Source organism: Aristolochia californica, unplaced genomic scaffold (genome assembly GCF_029961685.1).
Source record: "Aristolochia californica isolate CCGP_79_NKW_82.1479 unplaced genomic scaffold, dmAriCali1.0.hap1 SCAF_12, whole genome shotgun sequence".
NCBI classification, from domain to species: domain Eukaryota; kingdom Viridiplantae; phylum Streptophyta; class Magnoliopsida; order Piperales; family Aristolochiaceae; genus Aristolochia; species Aristolochia californica.
The window spans coordinates 20,902,740-20,919,887 of record NW_027181793.1 but is presented as its reverse complement, the minus strand read 5'-3'; the positions used below and the strand labels follow the sequence as shown (position 1 = coordinate 20,919,887).

General features: G+C 37.0%; 2 protein-coding genes across 2 annotated transcripts; both read right to left on the bottom strand.

Moving 5' to 3' along the window:
• Nucleotides 1-1,607: 1,607 nt before the first annotated feature.
• On the bottom strand, nt 1,608-6,573 carry LOC137946395 (BTB/POZ domain-containing protein At2g13690-like). Its single transcript, XM_068792666.1, has 2 exons — nt 5,680-6,573; nt 1,608-2,669 (listed from the first exon to the last, which is right to left on the bottom strand). The coding sequence occupies exons 1-2, from the start codon at nt 6,364-6,366 to the stop codon at nt 1,728-1,730; spliced, it is 1,629 nt and encodes a 542-aa protein (XP_068648767.1). The 5' UTR covers nt 6,367-6,573; the 3' UTR covers nt 1,608-1,727.
• An 8,284-nt stretch (nt 6,574-14,857) lies between these two features.
• On the bottom strand, nt 14,858-17,148 carry LOC137946516 (bidirectional sugar transporter SWEET1a-like). Its single transcript, XM_068792848.1, has 6 exons — nt 16,989-17,148; nt 16,847-16,883; nt 16,061-16,156; nt 15,696-15,975; nt 15,488-15,607; nt 14,858-15,291 (listed from the first exon to the last, which is right to left on the bottom strand). The coding sequence occupies exons 1-6, from the start codon at nt 17,020-17,022 to the stop codon at nt 15,115-15,117; spliced, it is 744 nt and encodes a 247-aa protein (XP_068648949.1). The 5' UTR covers nt 17,023-17,148; the 3' UTR covers nt 14,858-15,114.

The window sequence follows — 17,148 nt, the reverse complement described above, 5'->3', positions numbered from 1 at the left end:
CGGAGTCGAATTTTTCCATCCTCTAAAATTGGCACAAACAACAAAAATTATAGGCAAATGAAAAGGTTTTGATTTGCATTTTGGCAAACACACCCTTAATTAAAGTAGTTTTGACAAAGGAAACCATAATTTTGATATATAAATAATAAATTTTGGTTAATAGTAATTCAAAATTTAAAATAATAATAACAAATAATGTCTTTAAAATCATTATTTTTAATTAAAAACCTAAAATTATGTTTACTTCTTAAACTATGAACTTAAAAGACTAAAAATGGGAGTTTGTTGCGTGGTATCTTGTTTTACTTTAAAGACAAAACTTGCACAACCCATTTTGGTACACACAATAGAATTACCAAACCCCCTCCATTGAATAAGTCATCCTCCCCTTTGATTACCTCTAATAAACCTTAATTGTTTTGATTTTAGGTTGATAAAAATGGAATAAATGGCTTCATAATTCTCTATTGTCTTGAATCATCTTTCTCAAAAATTTCCTTTTTTGCTATCGAAAGAGAGAATTATAAGATAGATCTTGGATATTTCGGCATAAGTAAATATAGAGATTGAAATATTTGTATGAATCTATGTAGTATTAACATCGTTGGTCTTAATGCTTTCTTGCTTTATTAATTTGCATACTCTTATGTAAATTGATAAACAAGAATATTTCCAATTGATTATCGAAAGAGGTTTTTGGATGAGTTAGAGATTAGCTAACAAAGTGACAATTCTCCTCCCTTTAGCTAATTTTGGAAAAAACAAATCCTCCACAATCAAAAGCCACACAAAAAAGACCAAGAAACTCAAAAAATTAAGCTCTACTTCTCTGATGTTTAGATGACACACATGTGGTTTTAAACAATCTTATGCATCTTCTTTATATTATTCTAATAGATCGAAACCCAACAACAAATTCCTAATAATAGGAAAAATAATACGACTAAAATACTCTACACCAGACATATCAAGGAAATCAGAGTAGGCTTATTAGTTTTTTCGATATCTATTAGACACCCTAAAATCCAATATCTATTATAGAGAAAAAAATAAAATTTTAAGAGGTAGTATTGTCACATTGGATAATTCTTACTTAATACGAAAATAGGAAAGAAAACTTTCCCGATTTATTTATTTTTATGACATCATAATGATGTCATATTGGTTTCAAAGGTTGGTTCCGATCCGGCACGTGCCCTTACAGCCATGCCGAAGTATTTTAATGACGACAGCGAGTGAGGATCTGAGGACAGAGAAAACCCTAACCGGGATATATCGATACATCATGTCTTGTCAGGCATGTCATACATACATCAACAGTTTCATGCATGTGGAAATTGGCAGCATCTCAATCATGATTCATGTGGGCATTGTCGTTATAATTGTCTCTACCTACGTGGCATTGGGTCACGTGGTATCTCCAGGACGGAAACCGTCTTCTCGAGGGGATGACAGTTGGATCCTCCAGCTCACTCTGACGCCTCGGATTAAGATTCCCTCCGTTTTATTCTTTTTATTTCTTAATATTTTTTTTACCAGAGGCCGTCTTCCTCACTCACATACCAGCTGTTCGTTAATGGGAAATTAACCAATTATGACCAAGCAGAATACAACAACGTAACCCAAGTGAAGCTTCAATATGATGTCTTATTCTATTCATTCTCTTCAGACTACTTGAAAAAGCCAATTACCTCGTTGATACAACAAATAGGAAGCAGGAAGAACCATCAATGGTGTTCAGTACTAATCTGGGGCATTTTTGTGTTTCTCAAGAATGATCTCCGCCACCATATTTGGAAGGCCCTGCTCAGATTTGGGCACTCCGTCCCGTTCTTTGAGAACCAGGCAAACCATTCCATGAACAGACTCTGCTGCTGCTTCATTGGAAGTGTTAACAGTGCTTGACCCATGGCTTCTTCCAATTCCCTCACATCCAGACCCTTTGAACATCTCTGTAACCAGCCAAAGTCAACTAGCATGGGACTAAACCATGAGTGGAGGACACCGGACCTCTCCTCCCCTCTGCATTGTAGTTTACCTCTCCCCAAGGCAATAAACACATGGCCTGATACCCGACTCAGTTCGTATCTCACCATTGGCGAAGATTTTTCATGCATCTTGACTAGTTCTTTCTGATTCGCCCACAAGCCCACAAACTCTTCTCCCATTTGCTTGTCGATAAGAATTTCTAACAACCAGTTAAGGTTTTCAACTTGCTTGGAGATTCGCCCGATTAGAGGTGTTCTAATGTCCTTCGTTGCTGCTGCAATCTTGGGGGTCAAGTCGGAAGCTTCCCGAAAATACTGAACCAGCAGAGAGATACAAGAGCTGCATGTGCTGTATATAGCCTCTTTTGTGAGGCCTGCAGGATCTTTTTGATAGACTGAACTTTGGGATAAGAGGCCTTTAACTAAACATTTCAGCTCTTTTGTGGCATTAGAGTCAGCTCCACAGGTGACAGACTGGACAAGATGGACTGCCAGAGGTGGTGGACTTGCTGATTCCTCCTGATATAACCTGGCTAACATGTCTCGAAACTTTTGTTTTTCGAATGTACACTTTGTGAAGAGAGTTTTCAGTTTCTCCTCTTCACTCTCTGTCCAAGGGACGGCCTCAAGGTAGTGAAGGCATGAATTAACGCCCTTTTCAAACTTGATCGTTGATGATACCTGACAATGAGATGTAGACACTTCATAAAAAATAAACACGTGCAAGATTTACTTTAACATTTCTCTGTCCAAAAAAAAACCAAATAATTAAAGGTACATCTACTAGTTTCCGAATCTAGATGCGTGCATTCATCGCACTAACGCTTGTGATTGTGTGAAAATCTTCCATCAGGAAAGCAGAATCACTATTCTGGCTTCATTTTGGACAAGTTACAGTTACTCCTGATGTTTTAACAAAAATATCTGAATATGCATGAACATGGGATTTTTCACCCAATCTGCCCCACACAATTTGCTCAAAAGGTAAACACTACTCACTTGAGCATTCTGTCATCTCAAAGGGATTCATATGATACCCCCTCAGTCAGTAATGAAGGGCAAAGATGCACAAGGTAGAGATGAAAAACACATTAAGGACTCAGCTTTTTTTAAAAGAATAAAGGACTCAAACTAAACAGCCCTGCAGTCATACAAGAAATAAGCCTAGAAACAGCAAACAATGCAAGAGCAAGTTTGATCAAGCTTGGAAATGAGAATTGTAATTTATGGCTTCTTGACTATTTTTCATGTGTCACTTTGATTGAATTTTTTACCTCCCTCATCAGCTACTTCAATGTTTCTCACCAAAAAAAAAAAAAAAAAATTTTTCTCCAGTTTTGAATCCTCCGATGTGACATCTCTTCAATCAGATGTTGAAACATCTTGCAAGTATAAAATTTCACTTGGAAGCGTAGCAATAGTTAGCAATGCTCATAACAATAATGAGAAAAATTCTAAAAACATTATGAACAAAACAAGAAAATAAGAAATATAGACTAAGTTCTGTGTAGTTTTTTTTTCTCTTTTCTCTTTACGAAGAACTCTGTGTAGGTTAGGTACAATCATATTCTAAGTAGGCATTACATTTAAATCTAACAGCTTTCTTTCAGCTGTTTTCCTCATTGTTGCTTTTGGGCTTTGCCCATGGGGAGACCCTTGTATTCTTCTCTCTTCTTAATCAAATTCTTGCCATTTAGAAAGCAAAATTATACCTTCCTATTAAACATTATTTTGTTCTCACCAATCTCTAATTGACATTCTTTTCATTTTTTTCTGAAGTATATTTTGAATAATAAAATAGGGGTAGTGGCATTGCTGTAATGTATTGAAGTCAGTGGCATTCTAGTGAATGTTATGATTTTCTAAAGATTGAAAATGCTGGGTGCAGCCAACCTTTGGATGGTATTGAGTGAAGCCTCCTTGCCTTCTACTACTATCAATAATAATAATAGCAGTATAAATAAAATTATAGTTTAGCACAGAAAAAAAAAACACTAGTACTCCTGTCTTGCTTTAGAAAATAACCTGAGATGGGAGGAGAAACTTTAACAGAATAAATATCCACGAAGTTAAGATGCTCATATGGAAAGATTGCACATTTGTTCATCTGTTTTGCAATGGTCCAGGATTGATGTTTTAACATTTGAAACGGCATACTGTGATAAAAACTGACTGGTGGTTACTTCTGCAACCATTTAAAAATAAGGATAACCCATTTAATGAAAGAGACCCAAGACAGACTGCAACAAGTGCCATGACAAGGATATTGATAGAATTGCAGTGTCACTGTTGCTATAGTGTGGGCTGTTTGGAATGACTTCAATCCAACTGTTAAACATAAAACATCACTCTCAGACCCCCAATACCTGATTAACTCAGTCAGCTGCAGCAAAATTGGAAAATATCAAGCCTTTTGTCTAAATATCTTATCACCTAGGATATATATCATGACCAGAAAATCAAGTGATTTCATCTGTAAGGTCCAGCATGTAGCTATTTTTTTGAGTAAAAATCACCAATGCTCAGACTATATGGCAAACAATACTTGCTATACTTGCATTACTCATTAATATAAACCAGGATTACCAACTACGTTCAAATAAACCAAGATGAAGTTCAGCAGATGAATATAACTTGTTACTTCTCTATGATAACATAATGCATAAAGTTCTTCCCGTATTACCAGATAGAAACAGCCGTTACAGCAAAAGTGAACTTATATACACCAAACCAACTAAGTCGATATCAAAATTACAAGTTCTGAATTGGAATTAAGGTCATAGATAACTATGGAATGATTCCGAAACAACATTAGCATACAGTAGTCCATTGAAACTATCCTTTGATGTTCATAAAAAAAAAAAAAAAAACTATCCTATGATAGTTAATTTGTTGCATGCGATTATCACTATTATTTCTCATGTATAAATCAGCATTAACCATAGAGTATTGTACAAGAACATGATTTGCAAACGAAGTTGCTACATTCTAGTGAAAAAAATGAGAATAAAATGTGGAGAGTGCAGAACAAGAATACTGCAGTGAAGGAGAATTAACCCATAAGGGTTCCAAAAAATTGTTCTGGAGACAAGCTGGAAGACTTTGTCTCCAGGCCATTCAAGCTAACTACCCTTCAACACCCAAAAAACCCATCCAGGAAACGTCCAAACAAAAATATTATAGATAATCGAAGTCCAGTGGATCAAACTGATAACCTTATGGGATAATGGAGTTTAACAGCATAATACCATTTTATAATATTCAACCATAGTTTTCAATTAGCGGCAAAACTCAACAAATTTCTTTCTAAAAAAACAAAAACTGATGTTTCAACTTATATAGTTTAATGTGTTCTACGATAATGAAAGCAGCCCGAACAGTGACAAATGTCGGAAAATCATTCAGATGACTAAATAACCGAAACAGTAAATTCTTAATTTATTTTATTTTTTGTCTCTTTGCTCTCCTCTTTTAGGCAATCTCTGGTTCGTAACCTAGCCATATCAGATTTGGTTGAACATAGTTCAACTCCACGGCATGATAAAAAGTTTATTACAGGATCATCTATTTCAGCTCTTTTCTTCTTCCCTGTTCATCCCAAATTACCTCTAAAGAATTCAAGAAACAGTAGCTCCGCATCCTTGATTTTTAAGGAAGAAAAAGAAAAAACAGTCTAAAAAGGAAGTCCTACCTCAAGTATGCCAATTGAACGAGTCACTCCTAACTGCATAAGCTTTCTCACAATATCCTTCTCGTACATGAGCTCTATCGTTTCCCTGAACACATGTAAATCGCCTACGTCAACAACCTCGATCAAATAACTCGGTGATGGTCGAGTTTCAGCAATCTTCGCCGAAAAGTAGGAGCTATTTCTACGTAAGACTTTCGACTCCAATTCTAATACCAAACTCCCCCCGTCCTTCCCCTTCAAATCCAGCCTCACATCCAACGAATCCTTAGAATTCACCTCCATTTGCACCAACAACGACGACCCGGAGCACGCAACCGATTTCGCCGGCAGTATCGACTTAAATTTGGGCGCGGGCTCCGGTTCCAACTGTTGACTAACATCCGCGGAGATCTCGGGAAGGGGATCCAGTGGGGGTTCGGAATCTATGGGCGAAACCCTACCAGGAGAGAGAATTCTTCGGGGATCAATGAACCCTAATCCCATCCTAGGGTTCGGAGAAGGAGAATTCGGGAAAGAGCTGCTGCTGTTATGCAGCTTGGAGCTGATGGCCGTCGAGGTGTCATGTTTTCGCGGCTTGGTTGGTACATATTCAGGGCTTTGCGGAGCTACGAAAGAACAACACAACCTGCGCCGGAAACTGGGGTTCTTCGGATGGGAGAAGGACCTCTGGTCGCCGGAATCCGCCATTGGAGAAAGCAATTGGTGCAGTTTCTTTCAGGGAAGAGGGGAAGAAAATAATGGCATGGTGGGCATTGGACGGAACGGGGATTTGGAAGTTCTCGGCATTTCTTGGAATGTGGGCGTTTGGAATTTAGCTCTCTTTGTTGGTTTGGGTGAAGAAAAAGAGAGATGCCGTGAGGAGAGAAGGAAAAGAGTGTCTTTTGTTGTTGCAGAGACGAGTGAGGAGAGAGAAATGGCAGCCTGGCTGACTGGCTCAGCTTTTACTAGTGCTTACTGCTAACGTGCGCCCACTGCCAGTTTGCTGTCGCCGGCCCGTCCTTTTCTGCCAAGCGGAAGGCCTGTCGGGCTTCCGGCATCAGGATCTGTCTACTTGAAAAAGGATAAACGTTGTAGAAACCGACCGGATTAAGAGTGGTGATGAGATCCGGTCCGCCTTTCAGATCCGGTCCACCTGGTTCAACTGTGAAATTTATAATTTTAGTGGAAAAACTTTCCAATGTAAGAAATTACATTTTTGCCGGGAAAGATTTTGAAAACTTTCACAATGAAAGTACAAATTTTGTTGGAAAAAAAAAGTCTTTCTTACATGAGAGAAAGGCTTTTCCCAATGAAAATGCATGCAACTCATTGCAATGGCTCCTCCCTTAACCATAATCATAGTTGTGGGTTTTTTTCACTTTACCCTATTTTTATGTGTATATATTGGACAAGAGAGACCATTTTGATTAAACCTAGTTCAATCAATCGGTCCGATTCGAGTTTTTTCTTTTTCTAGTTCCTCCTATTTTTACTCAAAATTCTTTTTTTTTTTATCATATTCTTTTATAACAATTTGGGGAGTGATTTAGTTCTTCAATTAATACAATGAAATTCTCATTTGGACAAAACTAATACACTACATAGTGTATGAAATTTAATCAATGAGATTTATGAATTTGAGAGTCATGGAGGGAACATTAATATTTTCATGCATAGTCTAAAGGCCACTACAGACCTTTTGATTTCTCCATGATATCGAAAAATGGGTATTCTTGAATTCAAAAAGTTATTTCTACAAATACTAAAGTACTTAGCTTTAGGAAGTTAATTAAGAGAGAGAGAGAGAGAGAGAGGGAGAGAGTAGCTTTTCAAAGGAATTTGAGAGTTATGGAGATAAGAGAAGGGAGGAGTTGGATAAAAATGAAACATGAAGATGTGTAGATACAAAGCAAAGTGGGAGTTTGGTCACCCTAAAAAGGATATCATCCCTGTAGTTGAAGGAAAGAATACATAGATCTCTCAAACCCTTCAAAGGAAAAAGCTCAAAAGAGAAAAAGAAAAAGAAGAATGGACCCATTTGATGCAAAGATGATTCCAAATAAACTTTCATGATTCTACTACTCCATGTTATAATACTCTGGGGACATTCTTAACAAGCAAGTACTTAATCATAACACCTTAGTGGCTATATGCTTGAGATCTCAACGTCAGTTATGAAGCCTCATAAGCTATTTCAATAGACTGAGAACCAAAGCATAGCTAGATCAAAGTATGCATCCCAAAAACTGATCAATGGTGTTCTCTTCACTATCACTAAAGTTTTCATTCAATGATTCTTCCAACTTTTGTTTCAAACTAGTGTATGTTCTCTTTGGACAAGGATAGGAGAGGAATCGAAACTAAAAATTCCTTATCTAGTACTCTCTTCCTCCTTCTCCTTGGAAGTCGATCTGAAAGTTTACCTAGAAAGATAAGTATGGCTGAACCTTTTTTTTGTTTAATTTGCAAATTGAGCTAACTCTTGAGCTTAGCTAGGTAAACCTCAGCCTGAACTTGAGTTAGTTAATGAGCTTGGAAAAATTAGAAATTGCCCCAAGTCCAATCATCGGATGAGTGACTTCCAATCCAAGTCAATCAACCCGACTCATATTTTCATGAATTCGAATTAGGTTTCGAGTCTGAATAAAAATACCCTACTTAATACTTGTAGTCCACCAATCCTAATTGATAATTGGTCTCATATGGCAAATCCTTCTCTCATGAGATGGAGTAGTCTAATTGAAGATTGGTGTGACTTCCTTAACATGTACTTATATAGAGTCCAGTGGCCCAATAACCTATCTAAATCTAACGAATATTTCTCATCTATCTCAAGTTTCTCATTCAAACTCTAACTAGTTAAGACATCCCCCAAAAACTGAGTTTGATCCCAAAGATGATACACCTAATAAGATAACAATTTGGCCCAATTTCATAAAGTTTTAAATAAATATATATTTTATAATTTATATATATTTAAAATAATTATTTTTAAAATTATTTATAGGAATCATAATATCCATAATTTTGAGTTTACTTGATAATTTCTTGAATTCAATGGTTTCTCTTAAATTTTCAATTTTACCTAGAGGATGAGTTTCTCTCAAATAAAAACCTTCCAATTCGGTAGAAAACACGAATTCTATAAAGTGGCTAGATGCATTACATAAATAATTATGAGGTCATTTCTACTCCAAAAGATCCACGTATCTCACATAAAAGTCAGACCAATTCCTAAGATTAAAGAAAGTGAGATGTGTTAGCGCAGGTGATTTCTCAACTAAGCACACACCACAAGGACACCATGATTTATCTTTATGTTCCTCTAGTGGTAATCATTGCCTAAGTACCCTTGCTCAAGAAAAAATTCATTAACACACTCTATTAGCTAAAACAAAAAAATAGATTTTGGCTCTCTTTAAGCTTAGAGTATACCTAATTACACTATCCTAAATCTCTCCCAAAGAGGTTAAATACAACTAGATTCTAGCTCTAGTGGGTGATTCCCTTCTAGACTTAATGACTCTAGAAAAAACCTTTTGTAGACAGTGAAAATACAAAAGAAAAATATAAAACTTACACATTCAATGGAGAAGTAACCACTCATAGAGAGTGTCCAAACTTACAACACCTTAGGCGCAAATGAGAAATGATTTGGAGGTTGAAAGAATTATTTATGCCAATAGAGTGCAAGAGATTTGAAGAAATTGAGTGGAAGAAAATTTCTCTTGTAAATAGGTAAAATTGAAGATTGCACTTGAAAATGATATTTGAGGTTTATCAATAAATACTTATTAATTGCTAAAGAATAAGTTGAATCCCTATTTATAAGTTTATTGGCAAAACTAGCCATTTTGGACCATTACCCTAAAAGCTACACAAGAGTTTGATCGATCATACTTTTTTATTATTTGATCAATTGACCTCCAATTGGTAGATTTTAGCCTAATGATCTATCATTCTAAGTGGGTTGATTGATCAATGCCATAGTTTGATTGGTCATACTTTATATGGGCCGATCAATCAAGCTTTATAACTTTAGCTTACAGTTTTTGGGTTGACAAATCATGCCAATAGTGGTTGATCGATCAAGCTTTATAACCTAACTTGTAAGCATTCTAGTTGATCGATCATACATACTAAGGTTTGATCAATTAAACCTATATACTGAAGGTTTACTGCCAATATATGATCAAGGTTAAATGCAAAATACGATTAAGGTTAAAACTAAGTTAGTGAAAAGGTTCTAAAACATTTGTATGAGCTTGAAAAATATAGTTTTGGAAATAGTTTACATGTTTTAGACTCTAAAAGAAACTTCATGCCTATGGTTTAGAAACCGGATGTTAACCTATTTACATTGCTAGAGATCTTGAGTATTGTCTAATTTGCCTAGACTCTAGGTCTTCTAATCTTTGTTCTTCTTCAAGGTGTTCTTCAGCCATTTGAGACAAGTTGAGAATGAAAATTTACTCAACAAGAGAAGTGATATATCCTAAGGAATAAGCTTCAATAACCGACAGTTAAATCAAACCAATAATTATTTTCTTTAACAAAATAGACCAGCTTGGGTAGGACACCAAGGCCGCCCGAGTTTGAGTAAATTTTTTCAAGTAAATCACCACTGATCAAAGAGACACTGTCGAAAAAATAGTGGAATCAATCCTCTTATTTTCCCTTTTTGATTAAGAAGAAATAGGCAATCAACCACCAAATTATGCAAGAATCAGCCACCTTAATCTTCCTTGGTAAGATATGAAGTTCATCCAAGATCTTTTCAAAAACAATTCTGGACGCCAACTCATAGATCTAAGTCTGGAGTCTGTCCTTAATATTTGAGGCAAGATGAGTACTAAAGAGGCTTTAATCAAACCTATTATCTTCCTTTTAGAGTAAAAGAAAAAACAACAATCAAGAACATCAAGGGAGCAATTTCTTTTTCTTGTCGAGAGAAAGATTTTCATGATCTTTTAAAAAATAATGTTGAAGCCAACCGATCTATATTCAACCCTTTTTTTATTTAGGCAAGATATGATTGATAGAGAATCAATAAATCAAACCTAATCAAGGAGTTCTTGAGGTGGTTTGAGGTCTAAAAAAAAGAGAAACCTTCCTCAAATACATTGGCGCCACCTTGCTCTTTCCAAGAGAACAACTTGAACTCGTTCCTTGCTTATTTTTTTGTAAATAGATCTCCCAACCTTAGGTTCATGTGGGAATCTATTCAAGGAGAAGAAAAACTCGTGGCTTTACCAATGGCTTTGAATAAAAAAGTTGAATAATCTTGGTTCTTCAAAAACAGCTCTTCAAAGGAGCATCGAGGGAGGAAGAAGTATCATACTTACCCTCGTTTCTAAAAACCAAAAAATATCAAGTTTGGATCATAACAAGTACGATAGAATGGATTTTCAATAGAGACAAAGTTTGTATGCATGAATATTAGCTTCCCATGCAAAAAAAAAAAAAAAAATCTCAACATAACCGACTCCAACCAAAAACTTACAAACCGACTGAAAAATAAGCCTTTACAAGCTTCTTCCAAACCGAGAGATATGAATCTCAATATTCTCATTGGATGAAGAGGATAATCTCTAAATTATCTTCCCGAGATAAAAAACTGAGATCAAGAAGCCATCAATAGGTAATAATAACAAGAACAAGAAACTTATCTCAACAAGCTTATATTTTGCGTCACAAGGAACCTTGCATGAGTAGTTTTGATCATAGAAAATTTAGAGAATCAACTTGATGTGGGGATCCTAAATTCATTGCTCTGATACCATGTTGAATTTAGGACCCAATTATTAGAACCTTGAGTAATGTAAGAGAGGGAGAGAAGAAGAGAAGAAGAGAAGGAGCTTAGGTAAAGAAGGAGAAAGAGAGAAAAGGGAGAGCCTTTAGGCTAAGAGAGCTTGGACGAATTGAGAGAAGGGGAGAGAGACTTGGTGCTCTACTTTAAGCCAAGGGCCTTTCATTTAGGGCTACAAGCTTAAGGAAAGACATAAGTATACATATTCTCCTTGACTAATTACACTTTTGTGCCATCTTTATGATATGACACTTTGTTTACTATCATGCCACCCCTATTGGATGTGTGGGCCTTCTCTATATTCGTGTGGACTTGAGCCTATCTTCTAATAATATGAATGAGATTATCGGATTTATGCTTCAAAGAGTATCAACATGAATACATTGGGATTATTTACTCAACTTTGTATATAGTAATAGTGCTTATCACTATTTCAAAACTTCAACATATCTCTTAATTAAGGACCCACATCTCTTGATAATGTTAAAAATACAATTATAGATTACAAGTGACAGCTAAAAAATAGTTCTTAGACTGTTATAATTCACTATTAAGTGAACATTTTTTATTTATTGTAGAGTCAATGTTTTGCACTTGATTGTATCTATGTTCATTGACTATTAAGTGGAGAACAACTAATACAATTATTACTAGATAAATAGATCACTCAGTATACTATCTTCATCCTAGTACAACTAGTCCAAACAAATGATCCTTCGTTTTTAAGGAACAAAGATATTTTAGTAAAAATCTAATTCTCTCTACCATTGTCATCATTAAAGATATCTTGCCTAAAGAGATCAACATGATTTCATTTCCTATCAAACCAATAACTTAGAAACAAGACATCGTCCCTATCAAATATTTTAGGGCAAATGGTTTTCTAGTTTATAAATCATTGGCTAATGATTGTGATTGTAATGAACGTTGGAACCCTTTTAGTGTTTTGTATTTTCTATCTTGTCTTTAATTCTATTGAATCATATTCGACATGAAACATATGAATTCACCTCTAGCGCTATGTAGATAGATCTATGATTCTTGCATTTTTTGGACACTAGATGCAAGTTATATTTCTTCAACAAACTCACCTGCCTCCCCTCCCCTCCCCTCTAAGTTACTATGTATTCTAGTTTGTGTGCATATTTTGGCATATTGGCATAGTTGTGAGATTCATCACTCATTCTATGAAACAAATGTATAGCACAAAATTTGCATAGAGGGACACTTTTACTAATAAGCATTTGGAGGATTTGCATTTTTTTGCTTTAAAAATTCTTATATTTTTTGCTTTAAATTTTATATTTTTAAGAATTTACGTTGTGATCTTTTTATGCATTTTATTAATGCAATATTTTGATAGTTATATAATGCCACGTTGAATACATGAATCCGACTCTATCCCATATTGAGACATGGTTCAAGAAACCTTGGGTATTTGCATTTAGAGTTTGTGTTTTCCATGTAGTATTGTAAGAAAAAAGGATTATTCATAATCTTTGAGACTATTTGTCATTTGAATAAAGATATTAAAGTAAAAAGGAATATGTGTGTTTCATTGTTCACTAAATAGTCAGTTTTTTTATCCATAAAAGAGTAATTGCTTGTAAATATCTCTACATGTTATATTTAATTATTTGTTATTTGACTAATGAAGAGTGTGACAAAGAAGGACTATAAGAAAAAGGGTGATGAAGTTGAAAATTTGGTGTTCGATGGTGAATTGTTGAAAAAAAATTATAAGGATTGTTAGGTCCAATGAGAAAGAAACGTGGATGAGGGGAATAGGTTTGTCGACTTTATTGCTAATTTTGAACTTCTTTTAAAATTTTCTCTTAATCTTTGGGTGTGTTCACAATATTATTAGCAATTCAAATATATTTCATATACACATTTGGTTAGTGTATGTCTTGTTTCACGAGGGATCTTGAGAATAGGTTTTGAGAGTTAAACATCTAACCCAGGATCATCAGTGTATTCAAAACTCTATCAACCACAACATAGAGTTCATAATATTCCAATCCTAGATTATGAGGTTGAAGAACATACATCAAATGTTTCCTCTTACATCCCAAATTCTTCTTCTTTTTCTTCTTTGCTTGTTTCCTATGACTTCCCCTTGTTCTCCCCCTTGACAAAGCCCATCATCATCTTTGAATCTCTATGAATTTAGGACCCTGTTGAGACATATTTGAGCCTACATCACCATTTGAGAATTTTAGAAGATTAGTATTTTAGAACAATAATTACCATGCAACAGTCTCCAATAGAGTTGGAATTACCCTAAAATTGCTTACTAAGCAGTAATTAGCTATATCCCATGAATGATTAGCAAATCTTTGAACCCATAAATGGCCTACTATGCCATACACTCCACTTTCCACTTTCCTCTCCCACGCGTCCACAAAGCATCATCTTACACGTGCCCGCAGACGCTAAAAGAGAGATCTCCAGATGGCTAAATCCTCATGACCGAACCTTCCACATCTTGTCGTCAGACCGAGGACTCCTGGCTCCAGTTTTCGCCAGGTGTCGGTTTCTGGTCAATGTTTCACACCTGTTACATACGGCCGTGTCAGTATATGCCACGTGTCAGAGACGTGATCGGGTCGGTCTCCTCCTCTGCCTATAAATTGAAGTGACCGCGTGGACCTGGTTTTCTGTTTTTGTAAGAGACGTCGCTAATCTTCTGTCTGTCGGGGTTTTCTGGATTGAGAGTTGAAGACATGAAAAGATCGGCTCCGAGAATTGAGAGAACATCGTCGATCGACAGCCAGCCTCGGACACTGCGTTTCAATCAGATTGAGTACGCTAGGGTAAGAGAGGATGATCCTTTTTTTGTTCGTTGTGAATCTCCAGCTTGATCTGGAGCGATCTTTGTGTTTATTTTTTCTGTTACTCTTCTGTCTGAATTTCCTTTTTTTTTTTTTTTTCCGTTTTGGTTCAATTGAAGGAGGCGGCACTATATGTAATGAACACGAATACTATAGAAGAAGCATTGAAGATCTTCACGGAGGTGCGAGTCGTAATTCTTTTAATTCTTCTTTCTTCTCTCTCTCTCTCTCTCTCTCTTTCTTTCTTTCTCTCCATTATTTGTCAGCGGAAGCTTCAAATTTGATTTCTAACTTCGAAGATGAGAATACGTATATGACTTTTCAGCTGAATAACGGTTTTTTTTTACCAGTTCCAAGGATTAGACTTCTTCTGGAAGTAGTTCTTTACCAGGCAGCCAGAATTTTCAACGTCTTTCGATTGAAGAGAAAAAAAAATTGATAGAAAAATGTGGAAGAGTGAAGTTCATCATCGATTTGTATGTAAAGACAGGGTCTGCAGCCCTGTGGTGGCTGCAAGAGCTGAAACGGCAGCGACGGCGGTGGAGCCTGGTGAAGAACAATGGGAGTACCATGCTGGATATATTACGCACCCTCTCGCCCGTGGGCTCAGAGATGAAACCATAAGAAAAATAGAACCAAAAGAAAATGACAAACTTACCCCGAATTCCCAAATCCCTTTCTTTCTGGGATAAGAATTCAAGAAACTAAACAAAAGTACCGCGATCAATCTCCCCATGCCACGTAACCCATCATTTGGTGGGCCCATGACGCCCCCCATAGCTAAAAAGAAAAAGGTCACTCACACACACTTGTTCAGACTTGATTCTCTTGTGGTTTGATCACATCTTGGCCGTTCATCTTCTCATCCGCAGCTTTAACCGGCTCGCTCAACTCCACCGAGCCCTCCTTCCCGCCCTTCCCGTGTTTCCTGTAGATCGCGTACAATATCAACTGGAGAGTCCCAAGCCCGCACCCGAACCCGTTCGGCACCTGCCCACATTAGACACACACGTGTTACCTTTCACCTACACAGCGAGCCCACACCCCATAGATCCTGACAACACCACAGAGGCGGGGCCTCTCTGCAGCAACTGCAGAGGGAGCGGTTTGTCCGCCGCACCCGTCTAACTTAGGCCGCTCATGTCAGCAGGCAGAGAGAAAGAGAGAGAGAGCAAAGGAAACTCACGGCAATGAAGGGATCGGAGCCGAGGAGACCATAGATGAACCACGAGGTGCCGCAGAGGAAGACGAAGAGCGACAAGAAGAACGGCATGTACTCCACGCTTTTCGTTCGTATCACCAGTCTCTGCGTGTCCCAAACGAACGTTTACGACTTTTGAGGACCAAAATCCACTGAAATGTACGAGTCGTAAGAGACAGTAGGGGGTGCTTACCATGATGGAGAGCGGGGAGGCGTACATGCAGATGGAGAAGATGGTGGCAGCGAAGCCGCAGAAGATCTTCCGCTTCTGGCCATGGAGGACGACGACGGAGATGAGGGCGACGGCCGCGAAGACGGAGAGGACCAGCACCAGCAGGCCGAAGATCTTGGCCCGCATCTTCCCACGCAAGAAGATGAGGAAGATGACGACGTAGATGAATTCAATGACGACGCCTGTGCCGTTGATGGTGACCACCAGGAGGTTGTTAGGGGACACGAATGGCAAACCATACCTGCATCAAGTTCCTAGTTAGACTTATTCCCACAAGGGGTCATTGAGGCGATGGGGTTAACCAGCTTTTGTTCAAGTTTTATTACCATGCTGAGAGGAGGCAGTTGAGCAAGGTGGTGGCATAGGGGATCCCCGAAAATTCTTCCGTCGACTTACTCTTTATGATCCTTCGGAATGTGATCCTAAACACCCACATAAATTACAAGAAAAAATAATTATGAACTTCGAAAAAAATTGCAGAAGAGAACTCCAAAATCCAAACTCGAAAGCGTACTGCGTCCCGTTCAAATTTTTTGGTAAAAAGAAGAAAATACATTCTATATTTCGGATAGATGAAAAGATAGTTTGGATATTTCTTCAGAAAGATACAAAGAAATTACAGAACCGCAAAACAAAGAGACTTAACTTCTTACGTTCATAGTGCCAAAAGAACAGAAAATTTTGAAAACGGAGGATGATTTGGGAGAGAAAGAAACAAAATGTACCAGAAGAATACGCCTGTCGCATTAATAACAAGAACTCACACAAGTACAGTTTCATAGTTGACGTTAACAAACAAAACCCTTCTTGAATAAAAGGAACAGAACCAAAAGCGAAGAAAACAGAAAAAAGATAAATTCTTATTTTTAAGAAAATGATACTGTTCTGCCATGAAAGGTTGTAAGAAGCGCACTAAATTCATTTGGCTAATGGGGATAAAAGTAGCAAGAGAGCAGAGAAACCCATGGAATTGGGTGATACACAGAAAATGAAGGAAATAAACATAAAAGACGGGGAAAAAACAATAAATGAAGCTTTCGAAAGGAGAATCTCAAATAGAACAAAGAGACCATGAAAAGAAACTCAAAAGAGAGAGAATGTATGATCCTTACACAGGTGACAAGAAAAGAAACAGCGCAGTCGCATTACCTGCACCAACAACCCAAACCCATGAGAGAAAAAACCCAATCAAGCAAAACCAAAGCAGAACGAAGCGAAACGAAAGAAAGAGAAGATATTAGAGAAAAAACGCACCGAAAATTCCAAACAAGAAATGCAGAAAGGCCATCTTCTTTTTTCGTTGTCCACAACAGAACAACCCCACTAAGAAAGAGAACAGGACTCCCGCACAGAGAGAGCAATGAAAAACTCTCCCCAGAAACAAAAAAGAAAAACTAAAGTGGAGAGGTTTTAA

What these genes read in the sequence shown, in the direction of transcription:
- LOC137946395 (XM_068792666.1), bottom strand. Translation starts at nt 6,366, where the DNA reads ATGGCGGATTCCGGCGACCAGAGGTCCTTCTCCCATCCGAAGAACCCC. An exon ending in GTTCAATTGGCATACTTGAG is followed by an intron (nt 2,670 to 5,679) that starts GTAGGACTTCCT and finishes TCTCATTGTCAG; the next exon opens with GTATCATCAACGATCAAGTT.
- LOC137946516 (XM_068792848.1), bottom strand. Translation starts at nt 17,022, where the DNA reads ATGGCCTTTCTGCATTTCTTGTTTGGAATTTTCG. An exon ending in TTTCTTGTTTGGAATTTTCG is followed by an intron (nt 16,884 to 16,988) that starts GTGCGTTTTTTC and finishes TTGTTGGTGCAG; the next exon opens with GTAATGCGACTGCGCTGTTT. An exon ending in TTTCTTTTCTTGTCACCTGT is followed by an intron (nt 16,157 to 16,846) that starts GTAAGGATCATA and finishes GTGGGTGTTTAG; the next exon opens with GATCACATTCCGAAGGATCA.